The sequence below is a fragment of the Mustela lutreola genome, chromosome 6 (genome assembly GCF_030435805.1).
Source record: "Mustela lutreola isolate mMusLut2 chromosome 6, mMusLut2.pri, whole genome shotgun sequence".
In the NCBI taxonomy this organism is placed as follows: Eukaryota; Metazoa; Chordata; class Mammalia; order Carnivora; family Mustelidae; genus Mustela; species Mustela lutreola.
In genome coordinates, this window is record NC_081295.1 from 120,932,381 (window position 1) to 120,958,077 (window position 25,697).

Genomic DNA, 25,697 nt, shown 5'->3' on the forward strand with positions numbered 1-25,697 from the left:
AGAAATCTGTGCCTCTTGATTGACCTAAGCAGGAAATGCTTAATGAGGAGCATAGACTACTACCCAGCTTGGCTGTAAGGAGGCACCCCAGAAACCCACTGGGAGTGTGTCAGAGGAAACCTACTAGGGACGCAACTCTCTAACCACCGTCTTTTGAGAGTAGGTCACATTCACATTATGGCACTAAGGAAGTCTCTACAGAAGGCCTGAATTTCTGCAAAACAAGATTGTAATGACACAACGCTCTCCTCACTGCCAGGGTTGGTAAGAAGAGGCCTGATGGAAAGCTGAGACTTTCAACCGACCTAGCTATAATGAGGCACTCCTAGTATACTAATGCTAGTGAAGGATATGTTTGAACAGTGAAAAGGTGCCCCTCATTACCCAGTCATGGTTGTGCAACCAGAGGGCTAGTAGGGAGCCTGAATTTCTATATCCACCCTGAGGTCCCAAGGCACTCCTCCTACATGGGTACCAATGGAGCCAGGTGGAGAACCTGGAATTTCAAACCTATCTGGCAGTAATGAGGTGGCAACATCCCACTTCCTCTCCTGGACTGGTATCAGGAAATCAGGGTAAAACAAATATAAATAAGATAGAGAATCCTTTAACATGAAGTTCAAAATGTCCATGACATAATAAGAAAATAGATACCAAAACACAAATCAGAAAAATCTCAACATTAATAACAAAAGATAATCAACAGACAGCAATGCTGAGATGACATGTTTGTCAGAATTGTCTTCCAAGGATTTTAAAGCTATCATCAAAAAATATTTGGATGAGCCTCAGCAATCAGACAACAAAAAGAAATAAAAGACACTTAAATCAGCAAAAAAGAAGTCAAACTCTCAAACTCTCACTCTTTGCAGATGATATGGTCCTTTATGTATAATACCCCAAATGCCCTTTATGTATAACACCCCAAAACTGCTAGAACTCATTGAGGAATTCAGTAAAGTGGCAGGATATAAACACAATGCATAGAAATCAGTTGTATCTCTATATATCAATAAGACAGAAGAAAGAGAAATTAAGGAGTCGATCCCATTTACATTTGCACCATAAGATACCTAGAAATAAACCTAGGAATAAACCTAACCAAAGAGGCAAAGAATCTATACTCAAAAACTATAAAGTACTCATGAAAGAAATTGAGGAAGACACAAAGAAATGGAAAAAAATGTTCTATGCTCATGGATTGGAACAGCAATATTGTGAAAATGTCTATGCTACCTAAAGCAATCTACATATTTAATGCAATTCCTATCAAATTACCATCATTTTTTTTTCAAAGAAATGGAACAAATAATCCTAAAATTTATATGGAACCAGGCAAGATCTCGAATAACCAGAGGAATGTTGGAAAAGAAATCCAAAGTTGGTGGCGCCACAATTCCAGACTTCAAGCTCTATTTCCAAGCTGCCATCATCAAGACAGTAAAGTACTGGCACAAAAACAGATACATAGATCAATGGAACAGAATAAAGACCCCGGAAATGGACCCTCAACTCTATGGTCAACTAATCTTTGACAAAGCAGGATAGAATTTCCAATGGAAAAAAGACAGTCTCTTCAACAAGTGGTGTTAGATAATTTGACAGCCACATGCAGAAGAAGGAAACTGGACTATTTCCTCACACCACAGCAAAAATAGACGCAAAATGGGTGAATGACTTCAATGTGAAACAGGAATCCCTCCAAATCCTTGAGAAGAACACAGGCAGCAACCTCCTTGACCTCAGCTGCAGCAACTTCTTCCTGGAAACATCACCAAAGGCAAGGGAAGCAAGAGCAAAAATGAACTATTGGGAGTTCATCAAAATCAAAAGTTTTTGCACAGCAAAGGAAACAGTCAACAAAACCAAAGGACAGCTGACAGAATGGGAGAAGATATATGCAAATGACATATCAGAAAAAGGGCTAGTACCCAAGATTCTATAAAGAATTATCAAACTCAACACCCAAAGAACAAAGAATCCAATTAAGAAATGGGCAGAAGACATTAACAGACAGTTCTGCAAAGAAGACATCCAGATGGCCAAGAGATATATGAAAAAGTGCTCCACATCACTCAGGGAAATACAAATCAAAACCACAATGAGATATCACCTTATACCAGTCAGAATTGCTAAAATTAACAAGTCAGGGAATGATAGATGTTGGCCAGGATGCAGAGAAAGGGGAACCCTCTTACACTGTTAGTGGGAATGCAAGTTGGTGCAGCCACTCTGGAAAACAGTATAGAGGCTCCTCAAAAAGTTGAAAATAGAACTACACTGAGACCCAGCAATCACAATACTCGTATTTACCCTAAAGATACAAATGTAGAGATTCAAAGGGACATGTGCACTCAAATGTTTTGATTTTGTGCTCCACTGCTCTACAGCTTGCTGGGAGCTGACCCCTTTCCCTGCAGTCTCTCTTCTATCATTTCGGATTCACTTTTCCACTTGTCCTACCTTCCAGAAAGTGGTTGATTTTCTGTTGGTATAATTGTTGCTCTTCTTCTGTCCAATCTCCTGTAGAGTTTGTAGGTGTTCAGAATGGTTTGATAACTATCTAGCTGAACTCCTGGGACCTGATGATATTTAGGTCTCCTACTCCTCCACCATCTTGCTCCTCCCTGCCTAGCCCTTCTTTCTTAATGAATTTCTCTCTTTTTGACCTAAAAAAAGATTGAACTGATTTTATTCACTATGATAATAAGAGTATATAATTTAATTCTATGGTTATTACTTTTTAACATTATAAATATAACACTAAACCTGTTGTTCAACTGAAGGAAAAATACCATCACATACGGAAAAACAGATGAGAAATATGTTGCACATATGGAAAAATAGATGAGAAATATGTTGCTTTGTTTTTCATTTCTCACCCACTTATAGATATTTCATTGTAATCAAGGTTCACATACTGTATTAATTGGGATGTAACCCACCTAATAAGATAATCAAAGACATGGAACCCAATTACAGATATGCTTCAAGATTTATATTTTACTGAAAGGTTTAGTTTTGGATCTCATTAAATTGTATGACAATACCCATGTAACATAATGTTAAAAGTAATAGAATACCTTAATAAATGTTATCCTTATAGAAAAAAGTTATCTCTTCATCACAGACTTGGGAAAATAGAATATGCTATCTCATGTCTTCACTGAATTACATTTTCATGTCATATGCTAATCTTTTGTCATGGGCTAATAAAAGATATGCCCATTGTGAAATGTTTCTATCACTTCTCCAAAACAGTTGTATGGCCCTTCAACATTTCCATACCATTCATTGTGACCATAATAAAGACCCATGAAAATTTTAATTGAAAACATATAAGGTATGTATTGGATAACTAATGTGTTTTTCTTGATAAGATACAAGAAAGTTCACGATCCATTGTATTTTCTTCTTTTAATCAGTCCCACAAAACTTCAGACCTAAAGGTAAGGTATGCACAGTAATTCTATTATCTTTGGCTTTATTGTGTTTATCAGTATTTTCTCCCAAACATTTTTTCTTTCATCTGCTACCTTAAAAAAATTTTATTTAAATTCTAGTTAGCTAACATAGAGTGTAATATTAGTTTCAGGTGTAGAGTTTATTGATTCAACACTTATATACAACACCCAATGCTCATCACAAGTGCCCTCTTTAATCCCCACCACGTATTTAGCCCATCCACCCAACTAGGTTTTCTCCAGTAACCATCAGTTTATTCTCTGTAGTTAAGAGTCTGTTATTTTGTTTGTCCCTCTCTTTTTTCACCTATGATCATTTGCTTAGTTTCTTAAATTCCACATATTAATGAAATCATATGGTATCTGTCTTTCTCTGACTGACTTATTTTACAGAGCCTAATACTCTCTAGCTTCATCCATGTTGTTGCAAATGGCCAGAGTTCATTCTTTACATTCTTTATTATGGTTGAGTCTATTTCATTATGTGTATGCATGTGTATGTATATATATCTATATGTATATAGATATATATAGTGTGATATATAATGGAATATATGTAAATATATCTATATGTGTGTGTATGTGTATACCACCAAGTATATACATACCATATCTTTTTTTTTTTTTTTATTCCCCAAAGGAGGTTTTTTTTTTTTTTTTGATTTTTAAACCCAGATCTTTATTACCAGAGTTCTTTTCTTTCTTTTTCTTTTTTTTTTTTTTTTTGCTTGTTTAAATTTTTTTATGATGACAGCTTTGTAATAGAGCTTGAAGTCCGGAATTGTGAAGCCACCAACTTTGGATTTCTTTTTCAATATCCCTTTGGCTATTCGAGGTCTTTTCTGGTTCCATATAAATTTGAGAATTATTTATTCCATTTCTTTGAAAAAGATGGATGGTACTTTGATAGGAATTGCATTAAATGTGTAGATTGCTTTAGGTAGCATAGACATTTTCACAATATTTATTCTTCCAATTCAGGAGCATGGAACATTTTTCTATTTCTTTGTGTCTTTCTCAATTTCTTTCATGAGTACTTTATAGTTTTCTGAGTATAGATTCTGTGCCTCTTTGGTTAGGTTTATTCCTAGGTATCTTATGTTTTGGGGTGCAATTGTAAATGGGATTGACTCCTTAATTTCTCTTTCTTCTGTCTTGTTGTTGGTGTAGAGAAATGCAACTGATTTCTGTGCATTGATTTTATATCCTGACACTTTACTGAATTCCTGTATAAGTTCTAGCAGTTTTGGAGTGGAGTCTTTTGGGTTTTCCACATATAGTATCATATCATCTGCGAAGAGTGAGAGTTTCACTTCTTCTTTGCCGATTTGGATGCCTTTAATTTCCTTTTGTTGTCTGGTTGCTGAGGCTAGGACTTATAGTACTATGTTGAATAGCAGTGGTGATAATGGACATCCCTACCGTGTTCCTGACCTTAGCGGAAAAGCTTTCAGTTTTTCTACATTGAGAATGATATTTGCGGTGGGTTTTTCATAGATGGCTTTGATGATATTGTTTTTCCAACGTGAGATACTATGTTTGTGCTATTCTGAAATGTTCAAACATGTACTGCTTTATGTTAAGAAATGTAAGATAAATATTGAGAACATATTTTGGATTTAGGAATTTGGAACCACTGTTATTTTTAAGAGGAAGGAGACTTGTACGGGAACTGTGGGAGCCATTACATAAGATAAATACAAATTTTTTCATTTCCAGATGAAATTGAGGATGGTGATGAAAGGAATCTTCTAGAGGATCTAGAATTTGTACACAGTAGATGTCACAAATTATGTAAAATGCTATCATATCTTAAAAGTAGTTCCACTGGTATGCATGTTTATGCATAAGGTTCTAAAAACAATTCCATGATAAGGGCATTATTTTCTTCAGAAACTGAATGTGAGGTGCAATGTAAGGACTAACCTTCTGGAGTTTGGACTTCCATATAACTTGGCTCAGCCAGGAGGGCATCATCTACTCACCTTTAATCCTTGCCGAAGTTGTTTAACTTCCATCCCTCATTTCATTCCCTGCATTGGTAGGAATGAAAAGGGTACTCAAATCACAGAGATAATGTGAGAATTAAATAAAATTAGGATATATAAAATCCCTTGTGTAATCCTAGGTACAAACTCAAATACTCAAGAATTGCCCAATAAATTTTAGTCATTTCATTGCAGCACGGTGAGTACTCTCTTAATAGAAATATTAAGGCATATAAGAAAGGCTGCTTATCAGCAAGGCTTGGGTGTGAATTAATACAGAACTTTAGATAGTTGTGCTTTAAGATCTATTCTGAACCTGAGATATTGTAATCATATTAATATAATGTGTAATAATTATCTAAAAGTGGGATTATCTGTTTAAAATTATATGGTTACATGAAAGGATGTAACTCATAGTTTTACTACAGTGTGTCTTTCCTGGACCCCTTGATATATTCATTAGCCAAGTTTTCTCATATTTCCTCTTTGGATAAAGTAGGAGAAGATGAATAATAAAGAGCTATTTTTTGAATAAAATAAGGAAATCAGGGTACCAGAAGTAAGTGATTGAACACCATTTCACATAAAATATGAATTATTCTAAAGCAGAGTGGTTGTTCCAAGGCTGACTTTGCATCCTTAATCAATCTCTCAGCTCTGTGAATGTTTTGATTTTGACAGTTGGATCTATCACATTTTTAGGTTAAGTGTTACGCAAAGGAATTTTCAAGACCATCCATCCACATAGATCATGTCTTCTAAGTCCCTTTCTCTCTCTCTCTTTTTTAAAGATTTTATTTATTTATTTGACAGAGAGAGATCAAAAGTAGACAGAGAGGTAGGCATAGAGGGAGGAAGCAGTCTCCCTGTTGAGCAGAGAGTCTGATGCGGGGCTCGATCCCAGGACCCTGGGATCATGACCTCAGCTGAATGCAGAGGCTTTAGCCCACTGAGCCACTCAGGCGCCCCTAAGTCCCTTTCTCTATGTGTATTCTGGAGATGCCACTAGATTTAGGTGCCAAATCCAGAAAACCTTTTCATTCAGGTTAAGGTAATTATATTCTAAATTTAATAAAATTTAAATTCCAAGTCCCTTTACTTTATCAAAGGCATCTCTAGTTATAAGACTATGCAGACTATCTTCTCCAATCAACAGCTGCATTTCTAGCCTATCATCAGTTACCAGGAGATGCTGCTGCCTGAGCTGTCCATAGAATGACAGCATTGTTCAGTATTAAAATAGCTGTAAGATCACAGAGCCTTCATTTCAGTGGTGAGAGGAAAAGGAATTCCTTCAAATCTACAACAACAAGTTGTGATGTAGTAAGGACCAGATTAATTTATAATCATCTTCCCTCCACTCCCTCAGCTCCTAAACATGCTCAGACATACATTTGTCCCAAAAGTCTCAGAGATGTGTGCACATCATGCCCAATATGGAGCTGCCTCACCATACAGGTTATAAAATGTTTCACAAGCAAATAGATCAAACCTTTAAAGTACTCAAGTTAAAACAGTTCAAATGAAGACAATCTGTTACGAAAGAGGATCTTCATACTGAATCTCTGATCAACAACTAATGATGCTGTTCAGATCTGATGCTGATTGGTTCTCAACTTGTAGATTATCCAATCCAAGAACACAGACATGAGTTCTTTGGTTAGTATTATTAGGGATGTGCATGGAGGATGGTGCTAGTTGGTCCTCATTGATTTAGATTTGCTTGCCTCCACGAACCCTGTCCTCTGTATTTTCCATCATGGCATGTCTGTGATTCCCTAGAGGCTTCTTGATGGCAGCTCTGACAGTGATACTGATGGTGCTGAGCCCTCCCATGGCTTGGGCCAGGGAAACCCATGTAAGTGCACACCTGGGGTGGTGAGCTATTAGGGGATGAGGAAAGGAAGGGAGTTAATTCTGTCACTGTGTTCAGACTGTATCCCTTAGAAAGTTGTAAAATTTCCTTCAGTGTCCACTGATCTTTATCATTTGGCTTTTCATTTCTTTTCTCAACAAAAGGAACTTCTATGCCTTTTCTTTCTACAAGAGAGGGTAAGGAATCTCCATATATATCCATCATTCAGTCTCAACTCTTCTCCAGTGAAACATCTCCAGGCTTACATTCCATTTCCTCAAGGTCTGTGGGAATAATGATTTCATTATAATTTTTTGTTGAGTTGTTTTCTTTATTATGTTGAGTTATACTTGGTAAAGGGGAAATCTCTAGGGTATAGAAAGGACTTAGAAAGGTCTCTTCTAGAAGAACCTGTGTGATATCCTCAACAGGATCAGTGATGCAGGTGTCTCTCCCTGAGAAGAGAGGATGTATCAAGAGGTCTCCTTCATTATTTCCTCTTCTTCCTCCTGAACTCCAATGTTTATAAAACCTATATTCCTATATTGTAGGTTTTCTGACAGAAGTTAGGATTTGTTTTCTATTTCTCCCATAGAAAGCAACCTGGAGCTGAAGCAGAGATCCTTATTACTTGAAATAATGCTGTAGATAAGGAGCATTATGGGGAGTTCTTTGATGCCTTAAAGAAATTAAGGCATATTCTGAAAACCTCACAGGGTATAGTGTTTATTATGAATTTATTTTGAACCTTTCTGTAGTACTGGTTTCTCCCCCATGTCTCCTTTCTCTGACCCACAGAAGGTCTTCAAGTAGTATAAGTTTTATGAAATTCTGGTCTTACAAATTTCTGGTCAAAAATATTCAAATATCAAGAATTTCATATGTTTCAAACTAAACACACTGAGCAGGGTACAGAGTGTGTGAAGGTTGTTTACATCCATCTTATCGGGCTAAATGTCTAGAGAACTCATTGGCTTCCTTGGGTCTTGGTCCTCAAATCATGGACTAATTCATCATGGCCTCTGTTTTCTGCAGTTAGCCAGTTTGGGGAAGGCTAATTAGCCCTCTTCTTTTCCTTCTAGGTCATCACCATTACAGAGAATCACCAATGTTTGCATAAAACTTTAGCACTACAATAGATCCATTAGATGAATTGAAACTTAATGACATTTTCCATCGTAAAATCATCTTTCCCTTACCTGTGAATATTTCTTCCAATAACAACAACAACAACAACAACAACAAAGAGAGAAAATTTGTCTGAATTTCTCAGAGGATGCAGAAGGGATTTAATGTGTTATCAGAGAAAAAGAGTGTTGGAGCTTGAGCCCCTTCTTGCTTTCCAGGATCTCTACAATGATCCAAGTCCCAGAACCCTGGGTTTATTCATTTAAACTATAAATACTTTTATTAGTATTATTTCTGGGCTCTGTTTGAGGATCTGAGAATACTGTTTGGATAAGATAGAAAAGTCCTATGGCTAGAATCAAAAGATAAGAAATACTAAGTATTGGCAAAGATGTAGAAAAAAAGAAGCCTAATGGCTTTGGTGGGAAAACAAATTTGTGTAGCAACTATGGAAAACTGTATGGAACTTCATCAAAAAATTAAATATAGAGTCACATAAGATCCAGTAATCCCACTGCTGGATATTTACCCAAAGTAAATAAAACACTAATTTAAAAGATACATGCACCCTCCTATATATTGCAGCATTTGTATACAGTGCAAACCTAGTGTTCATCAATAGATGAATGGATAAAGAAGATGTGGTATATATACACAGTAGAATATTCCTCAGCCATAAAAATGAGATCTTGCCATTTGCAAGAACGTGGATGGACCTGGAGGGTATAATGCTCAGTGAAGTAAGTCAGACACCGAAAGACAAATACCAAAAGATTTCACTAAATGTGAAGTTAAAAAACAAAGCAAATCAACAACAAAAAAAGAGACGAACAAAAAGTCAGACTTTTAAATACAGAGAACAAGCCAGTGGTTGCCAGAATAGAGAGAGTGGGGGATGGGTAAATGGATGACAGAGGTCGAAGAGCACACTTTCTGTGATGAGCTTGAGCATGTACAGGATGGTGGAACCATTATGCTGTACAATGGAAACTAATATAACACAGTATGCTAATTATACCTCAATGAAAAAATGTCCACTACTATCAAAGTCATTAAAAACTTACCTAACAACAGTGTAGAAAGCCCAATAAACATTTAACAAAGAAATTTCAGAGAGCAGTAAGTGCAGTATAAACACAACAGTGCAGAGTATTGTGACAGAGATTTGGATTCACCTGACCTCAGTTCTAGTGGCTGGGGAGCTCTCCCTGAGAAAGTGACATTTAGCTGGCACATGCTGATGAGAAGAAACTGGTCATGTGTAGGATCTGAGGGACAGGTGTTCTGGGGAGAGAGAATAGGATAAAGACCAAAGTGTGGGAAGATGTTTGCTGAGTTGGAGGGACAGAAGGAGTGTGGGGAGTAAGCTGAGGAGTGCTCTCCGGGTTGCCACTAGCACGTTTCTATCACTAGGGGAATGCCCACCATGACCTCATTGTTGGTGCTTTTTTTTTTTTTTAATTTAGATTTTTATCTGATTAACTTTAGCTTATATTGAAGTTTGATATGATTTTCTTTAACTAATGACATACTAGTTTTCAAAATGTTTATCTGCTAGTTTATGCAAACATGAACACAGCCCAAAGGCTGTGCCAAACACTTGTTAAAGTTGTTTTATTAATTTTTATCTTAATAACAGGCACTAGTAACTGATTCTTTCAGAAAGCTGTAGATTTGTAGGCTTCTCTCAGTAAACTGTAACAAGAATGGAATTTAAAAACGATACCTGCTCTTGATGAGACAAAAATTCTTCGGTCATAATATTTCAACACAGACGTCATACTGTGGCAAATTCAAAGCCAAAAGCCTTAGTTTTTACAAGAAGCTCAGAGGAGCATCATGTGGAACAATTACCCAAGGACAGTGACACTACAGGCTTCTCACAGTCCAGCTTGGCTGTCAGGAACATGTCACTGATCCAAAGTGGTGACTGAGTCAGTCAGGAAATATATATCTGGTTATACATATTTTTTGGTTTGAAAATAAGGCACAGGGATAATCATTACATCTTTCAGACATCCTGAATTTTAGTCTTTCCAGTCACTGTTCACTTTGTTTTGGGTGAGCCTGAAGGCTTAGCACAACCAAGAACAGTAATTTTTTGGTTAGAATTCTTAGTATCTTTTGATAATCTCTTATTAAGCGCTATGAATGTTTCTTAGGAATCTGGTGCCAGTGCTGAGCTATTTTCAGCACAATTCATCCACAGGATAAGGTTTTTTTTTTTGTCAGATATGATATTGGCAAATTTTTCAATGCAATACTCAGCTTTCTCAAACAAAAGAAGCTTTTTCATCACATATATTTCAGGTAGTCTAACAGAGGTTCTTACCCAGGGACATTTTTACCAGCACCCTCTACCCCTGAGGTATAAGAGCAATGTCTGGAGCCATTTTCTGGTTTTCAAAACTGGGGTTGCATCTGACATCTAGTGGGAAGAGGCTAGAGATGCTGATAGACATCCTAAAATGCACAGAACAGCCTTCCCACAACAATTATCTTGTCCAAAATGTCAACAGCTGTGGTTATCAATTGTATTGTTTTCTCCTCCCCATTTCTCATTTTGGGTTTTGAGTCTTCTGTCTTTTGTTTTTGTTTTTTTCTTAATGTAGTTTAAGAATTGCTAATTTCAGTTATTTATTTATTGATTGAAAACTGGGTCATTACTTTCAATGTTATGTTATTGTGTCTTCTGGTCTCTATTTTATTTCTGATTTTTCTTGTTATTTCCTCCCTCTACTGAATTTCCCCCAAGTTTCTTTTTCTAGTTCCCTCAGGTGTCATGTGTTTGTTTGAACTTTTTTTTCCCTTTTTTCTTTTTTTTCCCTTGACACTGGCTGAAAGAGAACTCTTTATTGCTTTAATATACAGAAAATTCAATAGTGCACACTTTGGCCAGTTTGGTGGTCAGTTCTTTAGGCTTTGCCTTTTCCAACTTGGCAATGCGAACCACCGACTTTAGACCCAGGACATTGTCTCAGAGACAGACGATCTCACCACATCTGTCATTGTAATTTCTCTTGATAGCCTCCAACTGTTTAAGAAGAGCTCATTTGTCTTCTGAATTAACTTGTATGAAGGCGACTATGGTGCAGATCTTCCCGTGGACCAGACACCCCAGCCTGGCCTTCCCCTTGATTATGTGGGGGAATTCCCATATTAGGATACGGGGCAGGTAGGAAGACATCCAGCTCAATGGGATCCATGTCATATGAAATCACTACCAGCTAAACCTTCTTGTTTTCCACCAACGTGGTGATAGGATGAACCTAGATCAAAAGACAGTTGGCCTCTTAGGGGGACATCCCTTTACTAGCAGCTTTCATCTCAGCCAAGCCAACAATTTCTCCTTCTCTTGCTTTGCCTCTGGTCTGAACCTGTGGGCCAGCTTAAGCCATTGAGTAGCTGTGTGGCTGTCAAAGGCTTAGGGACTGGCTAATCATGAGAGGTACTTCTAGACATTTATATAGAATAACCCTTTGCTGCTGCAGCAGGAGTAGCCAAGATATTTGACAACGTGGGTGAGGTCCCTTTTGGGCTGGATATCTTCCTGTCCATTGCCAAAATTCTTGGGTCTTTTCTCAGACAAGGGATTGACCACCTTCTTGGCTTCCTGCTTCTTGACCAGAGTCCAGAGCCATCCCTCAGCCTCCTTTCCTTTCAGCATCTTGGTGGAGAGAGCTGAATTTTTTCTCTTAATACAGGAATTTACAGCATACATTTCAGTTGTGTTTTCTTTTTCTTTTGTCTTGAGACATATTTTGATTTGCCATTTGATTTCCTATTTGGCCCTTTGCTGGTGCAGTAGTGTGTTGTTTAATATTTACATATAAATATTTAACATTTACATTGTAGATTTTCCAGCTTGTTTTACTGTTGATTTTTAGTTTTGTACCATTATAGTTGGAAAATATATGGGGTATCATTTCACACAAATGAACAGAACCCCAAAATGTTAACAGTGCTGAGGTTGAAAATACTGATTTATACTGTGCTGCTTCTCAAAACTGTAGACTCACACTTTATACACACACTCACCTTCCAATTCATGTCTTTGTGGTTTTAGTTTGTTTAAATAAGGAAATAATAAAGTATAAAGTTGTATACCTTCATCAATTTCTTGTAGAGACCATTGAAGCCAAGATCTTTTTTTTACTTTTTGCTTTATACAATGTTTTTCAATATTCTGTGATTTCTGGACGATCACCATCTCTGTTAACTTTCAACAACGTGCCTTTATAAGACATGAATTGTGGCTGCCACAAGTATTTTTCAGTAAAATATATCAAAATGTTGTAGTAACCCTACATTCTATTATATTGATAATGTCAAATGCTCCTGGTTTTTTTTTTTTTTTTTTTGGTCTCCTTTTTAAATGCAGAGGTATTTATCTCCTATTTTTAAATGTTTCATGTTAATCAGACTTGAATAAAAAATGTTTCTTGGGGCACCTGGGTGGCTCAGTGGGCTTCGGCTCAGGTCATGATCCCAGAGTCTCGGGATTGAGCCCCACCTCAACAGGAAAACTGCTTCCCCCTCTCTCTTCTTGCCTCTCTGCCTACTTGTGATCTTTGTCAAATAAATAAATAAAATCTTAAAAAATTTTTTTCTTAGTTTGATTAAACGTGAAACAGACATATCCATATATACATACATCTATGCATATGTGTGTGTATGTATATGTATATATTTGCATACATATATTATGATGTGTGTATGTTTACATATATTGAAACTTTCAGGAGCACATGTGACCGATTGACTAATTAGAGCTTTGACATACTTGACCATTTACCTCACCAGACTAGATTTGCCAAATGGATTCTGCATCAAAATTTTTAATGCAATCTCATTTTCTAAGACTTCTGAATTTGGAAATGTGAGTAAAAATGGAGGAACTATATTACAACCATGGTTTTAACCTCAAAATTCCTCACTCATATGCCTTTGAATTCAGTATACAAGTCAAATACTACCAGCACCCATAGGCTTTTAGAATCCACTGCATGTGGTATCTCTAAAGGTCTTTCTCCTTCCTCTCACTGTCTGCTTCAGTGAACTGTTTTCTCTGGTTTCTTAAGGAAGTTTCTCAATTCTTTCAAGCTTTTGCAGTTACATGACCTTGACCTGAAATGTGGCTTCCTCTTCCCCAAACACACACACACACCCTCCAGCTCACATCTGCTTAATCTTTCATGTCACATCTGGAATGTCACCCTTGAGACCACCTCTCTGGCACTCTAAGGTAACGGAGATCATCCAATTATTCTCGGCTCTAGAACTGCACACGTTTCCTGTGACGTTTCTCACCCCGCACAAAGTCTGGCCTGGCTGAGTTTTGTGCGTCACTTTCCCTGCATTTTCAGCTCCAGGAGTGGAGGAGACGCTTCTGTTTCCTTCTCTGGATTCGCAGGGGCGGCAGGGGCCTGAGCTTGTACCAAGTGTTGAGGTGGGAGGGGGGAGAAGCAGGTGGGGGTTTAAGGCGGGGGAAAGGGCTGTGGGAGGCGAGGAGGGAGGCGGGTCTCTGTCAGCGGCAGGCGTCCAGGAGAAGGTGGTGAGAGGCAAATGCCGGGGCTATTCAGGCTGGGGGTCCGCCGCCGAGCCCGGGACCCAGTGGCCGCCTCTCCCGCCGCCCGCAGAGGGAAGACGGGCGGTGTGTGCTGGTGGTTGGGGGCGCCGGGGGAGCCAGCGAGGGCGCCGCCGTCAGCGTTTTCCGGGAGCCCGCGGGTGACCGGATCGTCTCTGTCCCCACAGCACATTTCCTGTACCTGACGACGTCGGAATGCTACTTCACCAACGGGACGGAGCGGGTACGGTTCCTGGAGAGACACTTCTATAACGGCGAGGAGTTCGTGCGCTTCGACAGCGACGTGGGGGAGTTCCGGCCGGTGATCGAGCTGGGGCGGCCCAGTGCTCAGTCCTGGAACAGCCAGAAGGACTTTCTGGAGGATGCGCGGGCCTCAGTGGACACATACTGCAGGCACAACTACGAGGTGGGTGAGAGCTTCACGGTGCAGCGGCGAGGTGAGCGCGGCAGGGACGGAGATGGGGGAAGGTAGGGGTGTGTGTGTGTGTGTGAGAGAGAGAGAGACAGACAGACAGACAGACAGACACAGACGGATACTGAGACAGACTCGTCTGGGGGTGAGCGCACAGGGTCTTGAGCAAGTACAGGTTAGAAGGATCCCTGTGAGAGTGCCCTGTCAGGGACATTGTGGTCTGTTTGTGTCACTGTGCAGAGTGTGTGGTTGTGATTGTATGGTTGTGTCCCTGTGTGGTTGTGCGGACAGTGTGTGAGGGGTGTGCTCTGAAGCGGGGGGGCGGGGGTGGGCAGAGAATGAGTGTGAGCTGGGCTGTGGGCCTGGATGTGGGGATGGGCTGGGAGAGAGGGTGTGAGGGGAGGATGCAGCAGGGGACATCTGACATCCTTGGTGGCCCCCGAGGGAGAGGTGAGGGGAGCTCAGGAGCTGCAGGTGGAGGGAACACTAGGCAGGTGGTGGAGTCCTGGGGAGGGAAGTGGAGGGTGTCCTGGTTAGGGTGAAGGTTTAGGGGAAGGGAGAGGAGGATTAAAAGATTAGGGAGAATGTGAGGAGGCCAGTCACCCTCTGTTCTTGCCACTCACCCTTCTTAATTCTGAACCCCTGAAGTAAGTGTGCCTGTCTGTGTGTGGGGCCATTTCATTGAGAAAAAGTGTCAGACTAATTTTTAATGGGTCCAAGAGACCTCTGAGACCCTTATTTATTTGTGATTTTGAAACTGCATTTTTAATTACATTTTTGTTACAAAACATATTGATACTGCTGTTTATATAATGATGAAAGTATTTAAGGAGTTGCATACGATTTTTTGATATAGTTGTAACAATTCACCTCACATTCCCCTTTGCTAGACCTTTTTCAATACTGCCACATGCTCAGTTGAGAATTTATCTTGTTAATTTTTAATCTCTATTCCTTTGATTTCTAAGATTATTGAACATTATTTTCATATATTATTTGGCTAATGATTTTTACCATTTAAAAAATTATCTACTGTCTATTATCTTGGGGTTTTGGTGTTTTTCTCAGTGATTATATACATGCTCTATAAATAAGATTATTAACATTTGCTGACATTTGATCCAGCATTTTCCCTAGTTTGTGGTTTGTATTTTGGTTCTGTTTATGACTTCTCCTGCTAGGGATGGAAACATTTTTATTTTAGGAAATATACTGCAAAATTTTTAGCAGTGGTTTCTCCTCAATCTTGAATCTACCATTTTATGGTATAAAAAGCTTTTCATGTATTTCTCCTTTTACCAAAACAGAAATTATATTTATTCAGGCTGTAATGTCAGGGATGGTCTTGGGCACTAAGGATACCTGTTAGTGAGTCTCAGATCCTGCCCTGAACTCAAATGTTAGTTGTAAAAAGGAGAAAATTATAAAATGATAACAATTCTAATAATAGATATTTTTATACTGCAAAAAAGAAGGACTGATCAGCTGGTGGAATTATGAGAATTTTTTTAAAATAAGTGAGTTTCCTTGCTCTTTTTCCTCTTTTAGGACTCTTGCTATTCTTGGACTCAACTCCCAGAGCTAGAGAACCAGCTCTGTCTTTCCTGCTTCCCAGGGTAGAACTATGTCTGGATTGTTCCAAGGTGTGAATGTAGCATTCCCAGGATTTCACACTCTCTTTCCCCATCTACCTCAAGCTGTTCCCCAATTTATCCACCCTGCTTAGAGCAACAAAACAAAGATAATAAGTAGCTAACACATACTGAAGGCTAAATTCCAGTTACCGTTTTACATCCTTCGGTACATTAATCTTCACATAACTCTAACAGCTAAGTTGATATCACTATTCCCCTTGATATCTTAGAAAGCTGGGGCACAGAAGAATGTCAAAATTCTCCCAGGATGAATAAGTAAAGTAGCAGAGTCTGGATTTGAACTCAGTCAGCCTGCTCCAGAAATTGTGTTTTTAAGACACTTTATGCCTTACAAAACTTGGAAACACTTCTACAAGGATTAACGGCTTCATACCATGAAAAATAAACCCACAAATTTACCCAATAGCTTTCAAATCAAATGGACCCATGCTGTCAGGATTAAACTCAAGGTTCACGATACTGGTTTAATTGGGCTACATGGTCAGCTTTAGGAAAGCCTGCTTGAGACTCAGCCAAGGACCAGAGACCGGAGGTAGCCAACATGGGAGACTGAGTCTGTCATCCTCACTGAGTCCCTCTACCTCTTCTCTTCTAGTGGAGCCTATAGTGACTGTGTATCCTGTGAAGACCCAGCCCCTGAAGCACCACAACCTCCTGGTCTGCTCTGTGAATGGTTTCTATCCAGGCCACATTAAAGTTGGGTGGTTCCGGAATGGCCAGGAAAAGGAGTCTGGGGTCGCGTCCACAGGCCTGATCTGTAATGGAGACTGGACCTTCCAGACCCTAGTGATGCTGGAGACAGTTCCTCAGAGTGGAGAGGTCTATACCTGCAAGTGGAGCACCCCAGTTTGATGAGCCCTGTCACTGTGGAATGGAGTGAGAAGCTTTCTGATCTCCTAAGTTCCTCACCCACTAAGGAGGGGACTTTCCTTTTCCTGAGTGTCAGGGTTTTCTCTCCTTACACCATGTTTTCATTTGTTCCATGATCTCTTCTCTTCAGCACAGATCACTGGGGGTTGCTGAGTGATATCCTGTGGTAGAAATCCTCTGATAGTTTCTAGATATCCTGTGATCATTTGTATAGATCCTGTATTCCCTGGTGAGGCAGTTATGCCTGGCTGGCAGAACAGAGGTTGTCCATGTTTTGACATTTTCCATGGCTCACAGGTCATGGTTCCCTCTTCACACTGGGCACCAGTCCCCTGGTTCGGGTTGGGCTTGTGCTTCAAGCGCTGTTGCTCTGAGTTGTTGATTGTGGTCTCAGAAGAGGCACATCCTCCATAATGTAGGAACCTTCCTGACTTGAGGGGAATCCAATCTTGACTCTGCCTTTCCTTAGCTGTGTTGCTCTGCACAATCTGTTGAGCTCTGTGGACTCCATCCAGGCTTCTCATCCTTTGATGCTGAAGTAGTGGATTTTTTTAAAAAGATTTTATTTATTTATTTGTCAGAGAGAGAGAGTGAGCGAGAGAGCGAGCGAGCACAGGCAGACAGAATGGCAGGCAGAGGCAGAGGGAGAAGCAGGCTCCCTGCTGAGCAAGGAGCCCAATGTGGGACTCGATCCCAGGATGCTGGGATCATGACCTGAGCTGAAGGCAGCCGCTTAACCAACTGAGCCACCCAGGCATCCCTGAAGTAGTGGATTTGTCAGAGCTGTGATATTTAAAAAGTTCAGCGACTAAACATTGCATTTGTGCAATATGATTTTTAAATTTCTTTTCCAGAAATTGAAAATTATTCGATTTCTTCAAGGCAGTCTGTCTTCCTCATTCTCAGAGTTCTCAATCTCAGAGTCTCTATCGGAGATGTTAGAGTTGGGATAAAAATCACTAAAACTGTTTCTTCTCTCAGGGGCACAGTCTGGGTCTGCACAGAGCAAGATTCTGAGTGGAACTGGAGGCTTTGTTCTGGGTCTGCTCTTCCTCGTGGTGGGGCTGTTCATCTACTTCAGGAATCAAAAGGGTAAGGCACCTGTTGATGAGTCTCCACAGAGACCCTGTGGGGGAGAAATACAGCTTTGATCAAATAAGGTCTCTGTGTACCAGTGACACTGTATGAAGCGTTTCTTTCCCAATTCGACTTCAGATTTCTTAGAAATCTAGAAAGCAACAGCCCATGGTTACTGGGTTTTAGTATAAGAGATTATGGCCTGTAGAGATAAGAGAGAGGTTAACAAGCGTGGGAATCTTGGTTTGGGATCCTGGGCCAAATGGAGGAAGAGGCACTAAAGCTAGTGAAATCCCACTGTATTTGTGTGACGGAAGCTTCGTGGGTCACATCTCTCACTTTTTTCTCCACTCTGGCATCATGTCATGTCGGTTGTGATTAGATTTAGAGAAATCTAAGGAGGCGGGTCTGGGGCTGGGACCTTGTGTGTAGGGACAGATTTACCTTCTTATATGTTAAGTATATGTCTTCTCTTCTCTTTCCCAGGACACTCTGGACTTCAGCCAACAGGTAATGCTCTGTCATCCTCTTTAGTGATAGATTTGGTTATTCCAGAACAAGTGGTAATGGTGAAAGACAGAAAAAATGAGAAAGACTTTGGATCTGACTTCTGATTGGGCAGTTTACCCTGAAGCTTCCTTTCTCCATTTAGTAAAAGTCCTGTGCTGTGAAATAGCTTCAGATCAAGAAGACCTAAGAATATGCTCTTCTTACTGCAGGGCTTTAATTCAAGGCCCTGGGAAAGGGAGAAGGAGCTGCTTGGAGAGGTGGGTCTGGAAATAACACTCTGCTCTGTCTCTGCAGGTCTCCTGAGCTGACGTGGAGATGGTGACACTCCAGGAAGAACCTTCCTTCCCAGCTTCTTCTAAGAGTGAAAGACTTCCAGCTCTCACTCCTCCACAGTTACAGTGCTTTCTCAGATCTGGTTGGCCCGGCTGCAGTGACCTTGCAGCACTTGTTCTCCCTGTGGCTCTGCCTGCCCCTTCCTTGACCTGGAAGCCCCAGTGTGACTTCAGTACCTCCTCTGCATTCTCTCTGGTCCCCTTCTGCATCGCCTTTCCTGCTTCCCTGCACGGGAACTGAACTTCTTCTCATGTATCTTCATAAGCTTTTCTCAAATAAACATGGGGTTAAAATAATCTGTTTCAAATAGTTTCAAAGAAAAGAGGTATAAAAAAAAAAAAAGACAAAGGGAGGATTCCACCACAATAAAATAATGGTTTTTATTTATATCCCAGAATTTTGCTCAGATATGGGGATCTTGAAAGTATCCTTGTTTCATTCCCATTTATTCTTGAGCTTTACAAGTTCTGTAATTAGACATATTTTCTGGAGTTTGGAGGAAGCCCTTAATGACCCATAAGATGATGATGTCCTACATGTCTATGTTCTGAAACACAAACACACCAGTCCTTTTGCACGATGGGATAAGGAAAGGGGACAAAAAAATATTCCTGCAATGTAATGCAAATAATTTTTACAGAGGTGATGCCCTTAGACTTTTTATAATAACATTCTTTTGTCATTTTGTCCCTGATTTTTTATTTTTTATATTTTTATTTAATTTTATTTTTAAAGTAGGTTCCATGCCCAACATGGAACATGAACTCATAACCTTGAGATCACAAGTTGAATGTTCCACTGACTGAGCCAGCCAGGTACAAATTTCCCTGATTATTTATAGAAAGTATCCTAACCTGAGTAAACCCCTTTCATTATACTGATGGTGAGCTCTGTCTACCCTTCCATCTTTTTCTGGCTCTCAGATAAACTTAGTGGCATGCTAACACTTTGGCTTGGGATGCAGCCTTCCCAATAACTAAGTCTCAGACCACCAAGACAAAGCCACAACTCTAGGGGAAAGATACAATTCTGACCTTCCAGACTGTGTGTATTCTTATTGTCTACAGGAATATCCTGGATGGATAATATCTTAGCAGATCAGAAGGAGTACTGGGAAACAAAGGGGGAAATTATGAATATTCAGATGCCCATACAAACAATGAAATGTTATGCAGCTGGAAGGAAAAAATAACACACTGCTATAGAATAATCTCTCAAAGGTGTTTGTATGGGTACAGAAAAGTTTGTAAAGCAAACAACATTTTGTTTAATAAAATAGAAGAAGAGAATAGGAATATATACCTAGATCAACTCATTTTGTCTATATCACCCATCTGTCATTATCTCTTTCTCATCTATCTAATCTACATACTACAATGGAAGGATTTTTAAAAAAAATTGTCGCCTCTCAGTCAAAATGTATGAATAGGTTGAAGGGAACAGAGATGAAAGCTGTACTATTCTGAATATATCTTATTTAATAGTTTTAATATGAGGACACTTCAAATATTTTATGTCATAAAAACTTTAAATAAAAAGTTTAAAAAGACAATATATAGAAAAACAAAACTGTATTGATGAAACAAACATGACAAAAAGCATATGGTGGGGGGGCGCCTGGGTGGCTCGGTGGGTTAAAGCCTCTGCCTTTGGCTCAGGTCATGGTCCCAGGGTTGTGGGATCGAGCCCCGCATTGGGCTCTCTGTTCGGCGGGGAGCCTGCTTTCTCCCCTCTCTCTCTCTGCCTGCCTCTCTGCCTACTTGTGATCTCTGTCTGTCAAATAAATAAATAAAATATTAAAAAAATATATATGGTGGGAAACAAACAGGAAATTAAACCAAATATTTTTGGTTCTTAGAACACTGTGTAACTGTAATTGTAAGTGAGTATATAGCTCTAAATTCCTCAGACTTCAATGAGATAAGAGTTGGAAAGGTTTCAGACAAATGACCTTAAATTGCTTAAGGAGATAATGAGTTCTGCTGTCATATTCTGTCTGAAGAGTCACTTTGAAATATAAATCAAATCTAAAGAGCAGGCAGTAGATTCAGAAGTTCATGGTCATAGTGATTTCAACACGGATTTCTCCACTATTAGAGACAACTGTAATTTATCAAGCCAATTCAAAGTTTATTTTATGTATATTTTAGTTCTATCATGCATTATTGATGTGAAGCAGTTTATCATCCTGTGGGAGTTTAATAAGGTAACTGTCATGTACTCAACATTTATATGATCTTATCAAACCCTGTTTGATCCCAGGGTTGCAATGTTACTTTTGTTGTGTTCTCTAAGACGAAGACGTGAGTTGTCTTATTTATCTTAGATCTGCGGTCTGACGTTATAATGTAGGATTAAAATGCATGGCAGGAATATTTCAGTGGAGATGCTTTCTGTTGCTAGTGGAGAAAAATCAATCTAATTTGGTTTATTTTTCTTTAACTCTTGTCTCACATGGCAGACAGACCCAGTGTAGCTCATCTCCAGAACTGGTCAAGTCATCAGGCCAGTGATGTCGCCAGTGATGGTGGGACTTTGTATCTCATTTCTCTATCATAACACCACACATCAGTGTTCTGGAAATGGTAGTAGGCTGCCTGCCTGGAGAAGCTTCAGGATTCATTTTCTCTTACAATTTCCAAAGGTAGGAAAAGGAACTGTTTCTCCTCATATGCATTTATAAGAGGGAACTAAACATCTTCAAGTATTCCCAGTAGATGTACTTCCCCACACATTAGGAGGACCATGGGATGACTGTGGTATTTTCTGACAAACCATGCTCCACCCTTTGTGGGTTGGGCCTGCCTCACCTGGAGGCAGGATAGATGGACTGGAAAGATGTGAGCACATAATCTTGTTTAGGAAGAAAGAAATGTTAGAGGGGGTAGAAGAGAACAATTTTAGATGAGGATACTGTAGTATCTGGTACTATTAGAGTGTTAGTATTTTTTGTTATCTCCCCATGAAAGATGCTAATTGTTGAGGGGCAACATCAATTCAAGGTTGTGAGGGTTTTTTTTTAAATGTGGAGTATTACATGGCAGCTATAAACCCAATTACAATTAAAGACAACAGCTAAGCAAGAGGATTATTTATTTGTTCTTAGAACTTAACATGCTGATACTTAATTTTATAAGGAAAAATATATTTCTCAGAATATTTCCAAGGACAATTAATGTGTGTTAAGTTTGATAAAATGCTAAAACCTGTTATATATATATATATATATATATATATATATATATATATATATATAAATTTTGATAGGCAATCTTATAGGAATTGATTTCTTATTGATTAAATATGCCAGTACAACAGAGTCCAGAATTAGATTGAAGAGTTGAGGTTTAGTTTAAAATAGAGCATTTCAAGCAACCCAAATAGATTAAAGATTTAAATGTGAGACCTGTAACCATATAACTCCTGGAAGAAAACATAAGCAGTCAGCTCCCCGACATCCATCCTGGTGATGATATTTTTGGTTAGACACCAAAGGCAAAGACCACAAATAAAACTGAAATGTTGAATTACATTAAAAAGCTTTTGCACAGCAAAAGAAACTATCAATTAAATGAAAAGGTAACCTATGAAATGGGGAGAAAATATTTACAAATCATATATCTGGTGATGGGTTAATATCCAAAATACATAAAGAACCAACTTACTCAACTTAATAGCAACAGAACAAAACCAAACAACAGCAAAACAAAAAACCCAATCTAATTAAAAATTGGGCAAAGTGTCTGAATAGACGCTTTCCCAAAGAAGACAACAGATGGCCAACAGGCACAAGCAGAGATGCTCAACATCATTAATCATCAGGAAAAAGCAAATCAAATCCACAAGAGATATCACTTCACACTTGTTGAGTGGCTTTTATCAAAAAGAACAGAAATAACAGGGGTTGTTGGCATGGATGTGAAGAAAATGAAACCTTGTGCACTGTTGGTGTGAATGTAAGTTACTGGAGCCCCTGTGGAAAACAGTGTGGAATTTCCTCATAAATATTTTAAAAAGACCTTTGATCCAGCAATTCCACTTCTGGGTACTTAACCAAAGCAAATTAAATCACTAACTTGAAAATATACTTGCATCCCCCTGTTTATTGCAACATTATTTATAATAGTGAAGATATGGAAATAACCTAAGTGTCCATCAAGGGATGAATGGAAACAAACATAGTATACATACATCAACAAATATTATTCAGCCATAAGAAAGAATGAAGTTTTGTCATTTGTGACAACATGAATGGACCTTGAAAACATTATAGGAAGTGAAACATGTCGCACAGAGAAAGGCAAATTAGAGTGATCTCATCTATATGTTGAACCAAAAGATTAAAAAAAAAAACCCAAAATAGAAAATCTCACCAATACAGAGAAGATAGGATGATCACCAAAGGTGGGAAGCTGAAGATGATAAAATAAGTCTGATGTGTGTAATAGGTAGCTATTCTTTTTTAGATCAAGAAAATTCCCTTTTAATAGAATTCTTAAAATCTAGATATAGAAAAATTAGGTATAGGATTTGAATCCCGTCAGATGTTATTTTATGATTCTACCAAGATGGTCATATATTTTGTCTCCTTCTTTAACTTAATATGATAAATTGCATTAATTAATTCTCAAATTTTAAAACAATCCTGCAGTCCTGGAGTAAAATACACATAGCCATGATGTATTGTGTGCCCCCTCCAGTCAGCGAACGGGAGAAGAATGAGGCACAAACAAGTCGGCTGCAAGAGATTGGGAGTAGGGGCCAACAGTTGAAAAGACTGCTGCCCCTCAGTCTCTAACTCCTCTATCTCACTTTTATTAGCTAGAAACAATGACCAAGGAGAAGAGCAGATGAAGGTCAAACAGTCATAGATCTTGTAGATAAACAAGAACGAGGCAGTTTATAGTTATCCAATTAGCCACAGGCACTTTTGGGAGGAGAAAGGGGAGATAACAGAAAAATGAAGCAGGCAGCTTTCTGCCCTGAGCAAGCCCGCATCCCCAGCTGCTCAGCTTCAAGGCCATATATCATCCCCTCCCCCAAAGGCCTGTTGCCAGTATGTGTTTTTCTTAAGCTATATCTAAATGTGTTTGGTAACTAGTAAAATCTCCCAGGGGTTATATTTTAAATAATACATTGTTCTGAGGGGCAGTTGAAATTGTACCTTTTGAATATCACTGGATTCAATTTGATAATTTTTTCTTAAGAATTTTTTAAAATTTTTTATTTTTTATGAACATATATTTTTATCCCCAGGGGTACAGGTCTGTGAATCGCCAGGTTAACACACTTCACAGCACTCACCAAAGCACATACCCTCCCCAATGTCCATAACCCCGCCACCCTTCTCCCAACCCCCCTCCCCCCAGCAACCCTCAGTTTGTTTTGTGAGATTGAGAGTCACTTGTGGTTTGTCTCCCTCCCAATCCCATCTTCTTTCATTTATTCTTCTCCTACCCACTTAAGCCCCCATGTTGCATCACCACTTCCTCATATCAGGGAGATCATATGATAGTTGTCTTTCTCTGCTTGACTTATTTCGCTAAGCATGATACCCTCTAGTTCCATCCATGTTGTCACAAATGGCAAGATTTCAATTCTTTCGATGGCTGCATAGTTTTCCGTTGTGTATATATACCACTTATTCTTGATCCATTCATCTGTGGATGGACATCTAGGTTCTTCCCATAGTTTGGCTATTGTGGACATTGCTGCTATAAACATTTGAGTGCACGTGCCCCTTCTGATCACTACATTTGTACCTTTAGGATAAATACCCAGTAGTGCAATTGCTGGGTATAGGGCAGTTCTATTTTCAACATTTTGAGGAACCTCCATGCTGTTCTCCAGAGTGGCTGCACCAGCTTGCATTCCCACCAACAGTGTAGGAGGGATCCCCTTTCTCCACATCCTCGTCAGCATCTGTCATTTCCTGACTTGTTGATTTTAGCCATTCTGACTGGTGTGAGGTGATATCTCATTGTGGTTTTGATTTGTATTTCCCTGATGCCGAGTGATATGGAGCACTTTTTCATGTGTCTGTTGGCCATCTGGATGTCTTCTTTGCAGAAATGTCTGTTCATGTCCTCTGCCCATTTCTTGATTGGATTATTTGTACTTTGGGTGTTGAGTTTGCTAAGTTCTTTATAGAATTTGGACACTAGTCCTTTATCTGATATGTCGTTTGCAAATATCTTCTCCCATTCTGTCAGTTGTCTTTTGATTTTGTTAACTGTTTCCTTTGATGTGCAAAAGCTTTTGATCTTGATGAAATCCCAATAGTTCATTTTTGACCTTGCTTCCCTTGCCTTTGGCAATGTTCCTAGGAAGATGTTACTGTGGCTGAGGTCGAAGAGGTTGCTGCCTGTGTTCTCCTCAAGGATTTTGATGGATTCCTTTCGCACATTGAGGTCCTTGATCCATTTTGAGTCTATTTTTGTGTGTGGTGTAAGGAAATGGTCCAATTTCATTTTTCTGCATGTGGCTGTCCAATTTTCCCAGCACCATTTATTGAAGAGGCTGTCTTTTTTCCATTGGACATTCTTTCCTGCTTTGTCAAAGATTAGTTGACCATAGAGTTGAGGGTCTATTTCTGGGTTCTCTATTCTGTTCCATTGATCTATGGGTCTGTTTTTGTGCCAGTACCAGGCTGTCTTGATTATGACAGCTTTGTAATAGAGCTTGAAGTCGGAATTGTGATGCCACCAACTTTGGCTTTCTTTTTCAATATCCCTTTGGCTATTCGAGGTCTTTTCTGGTTCCATATAAATTTTAGAATTATTTGTTCCATTTCTTTGAAAAAGATGGATGGTACTTTG

General features: G+C 39.2%; 1 protein-coding gene across 1 annotated transcript in view; it reads left to right on the forward strand.

Annotated features, from left to right (window-relative positions):
• LOC131834285 (DLA class II histocompatibility antigen, DR-1 beta chain-like) overlaps window positions 1-19,175 on the forward strand; it is an 83,351-nt gene extending 64,176 nt beyond the window's left edge. Inside the window, exons 5-6 of the mRNA XM_059178734.1 lie at window positions 18,523-18,546; window positions 18,841-19,175. Of these exons, the coding sequence (XP_059034717.1) occupies window positions 18,523-18,546; window positions 18,841-18,854 (38 nt within the window). The 3' untranslated portion in view covers window positions 18,855-19,175. The remainder of the gene's footprint in view (window positions 1-18,522; window positions 18,547-18,840) is intronic.
• The last annotated feature ends 6,522 nt before the right edge of the window (window positions 19,176-25,697 follow it).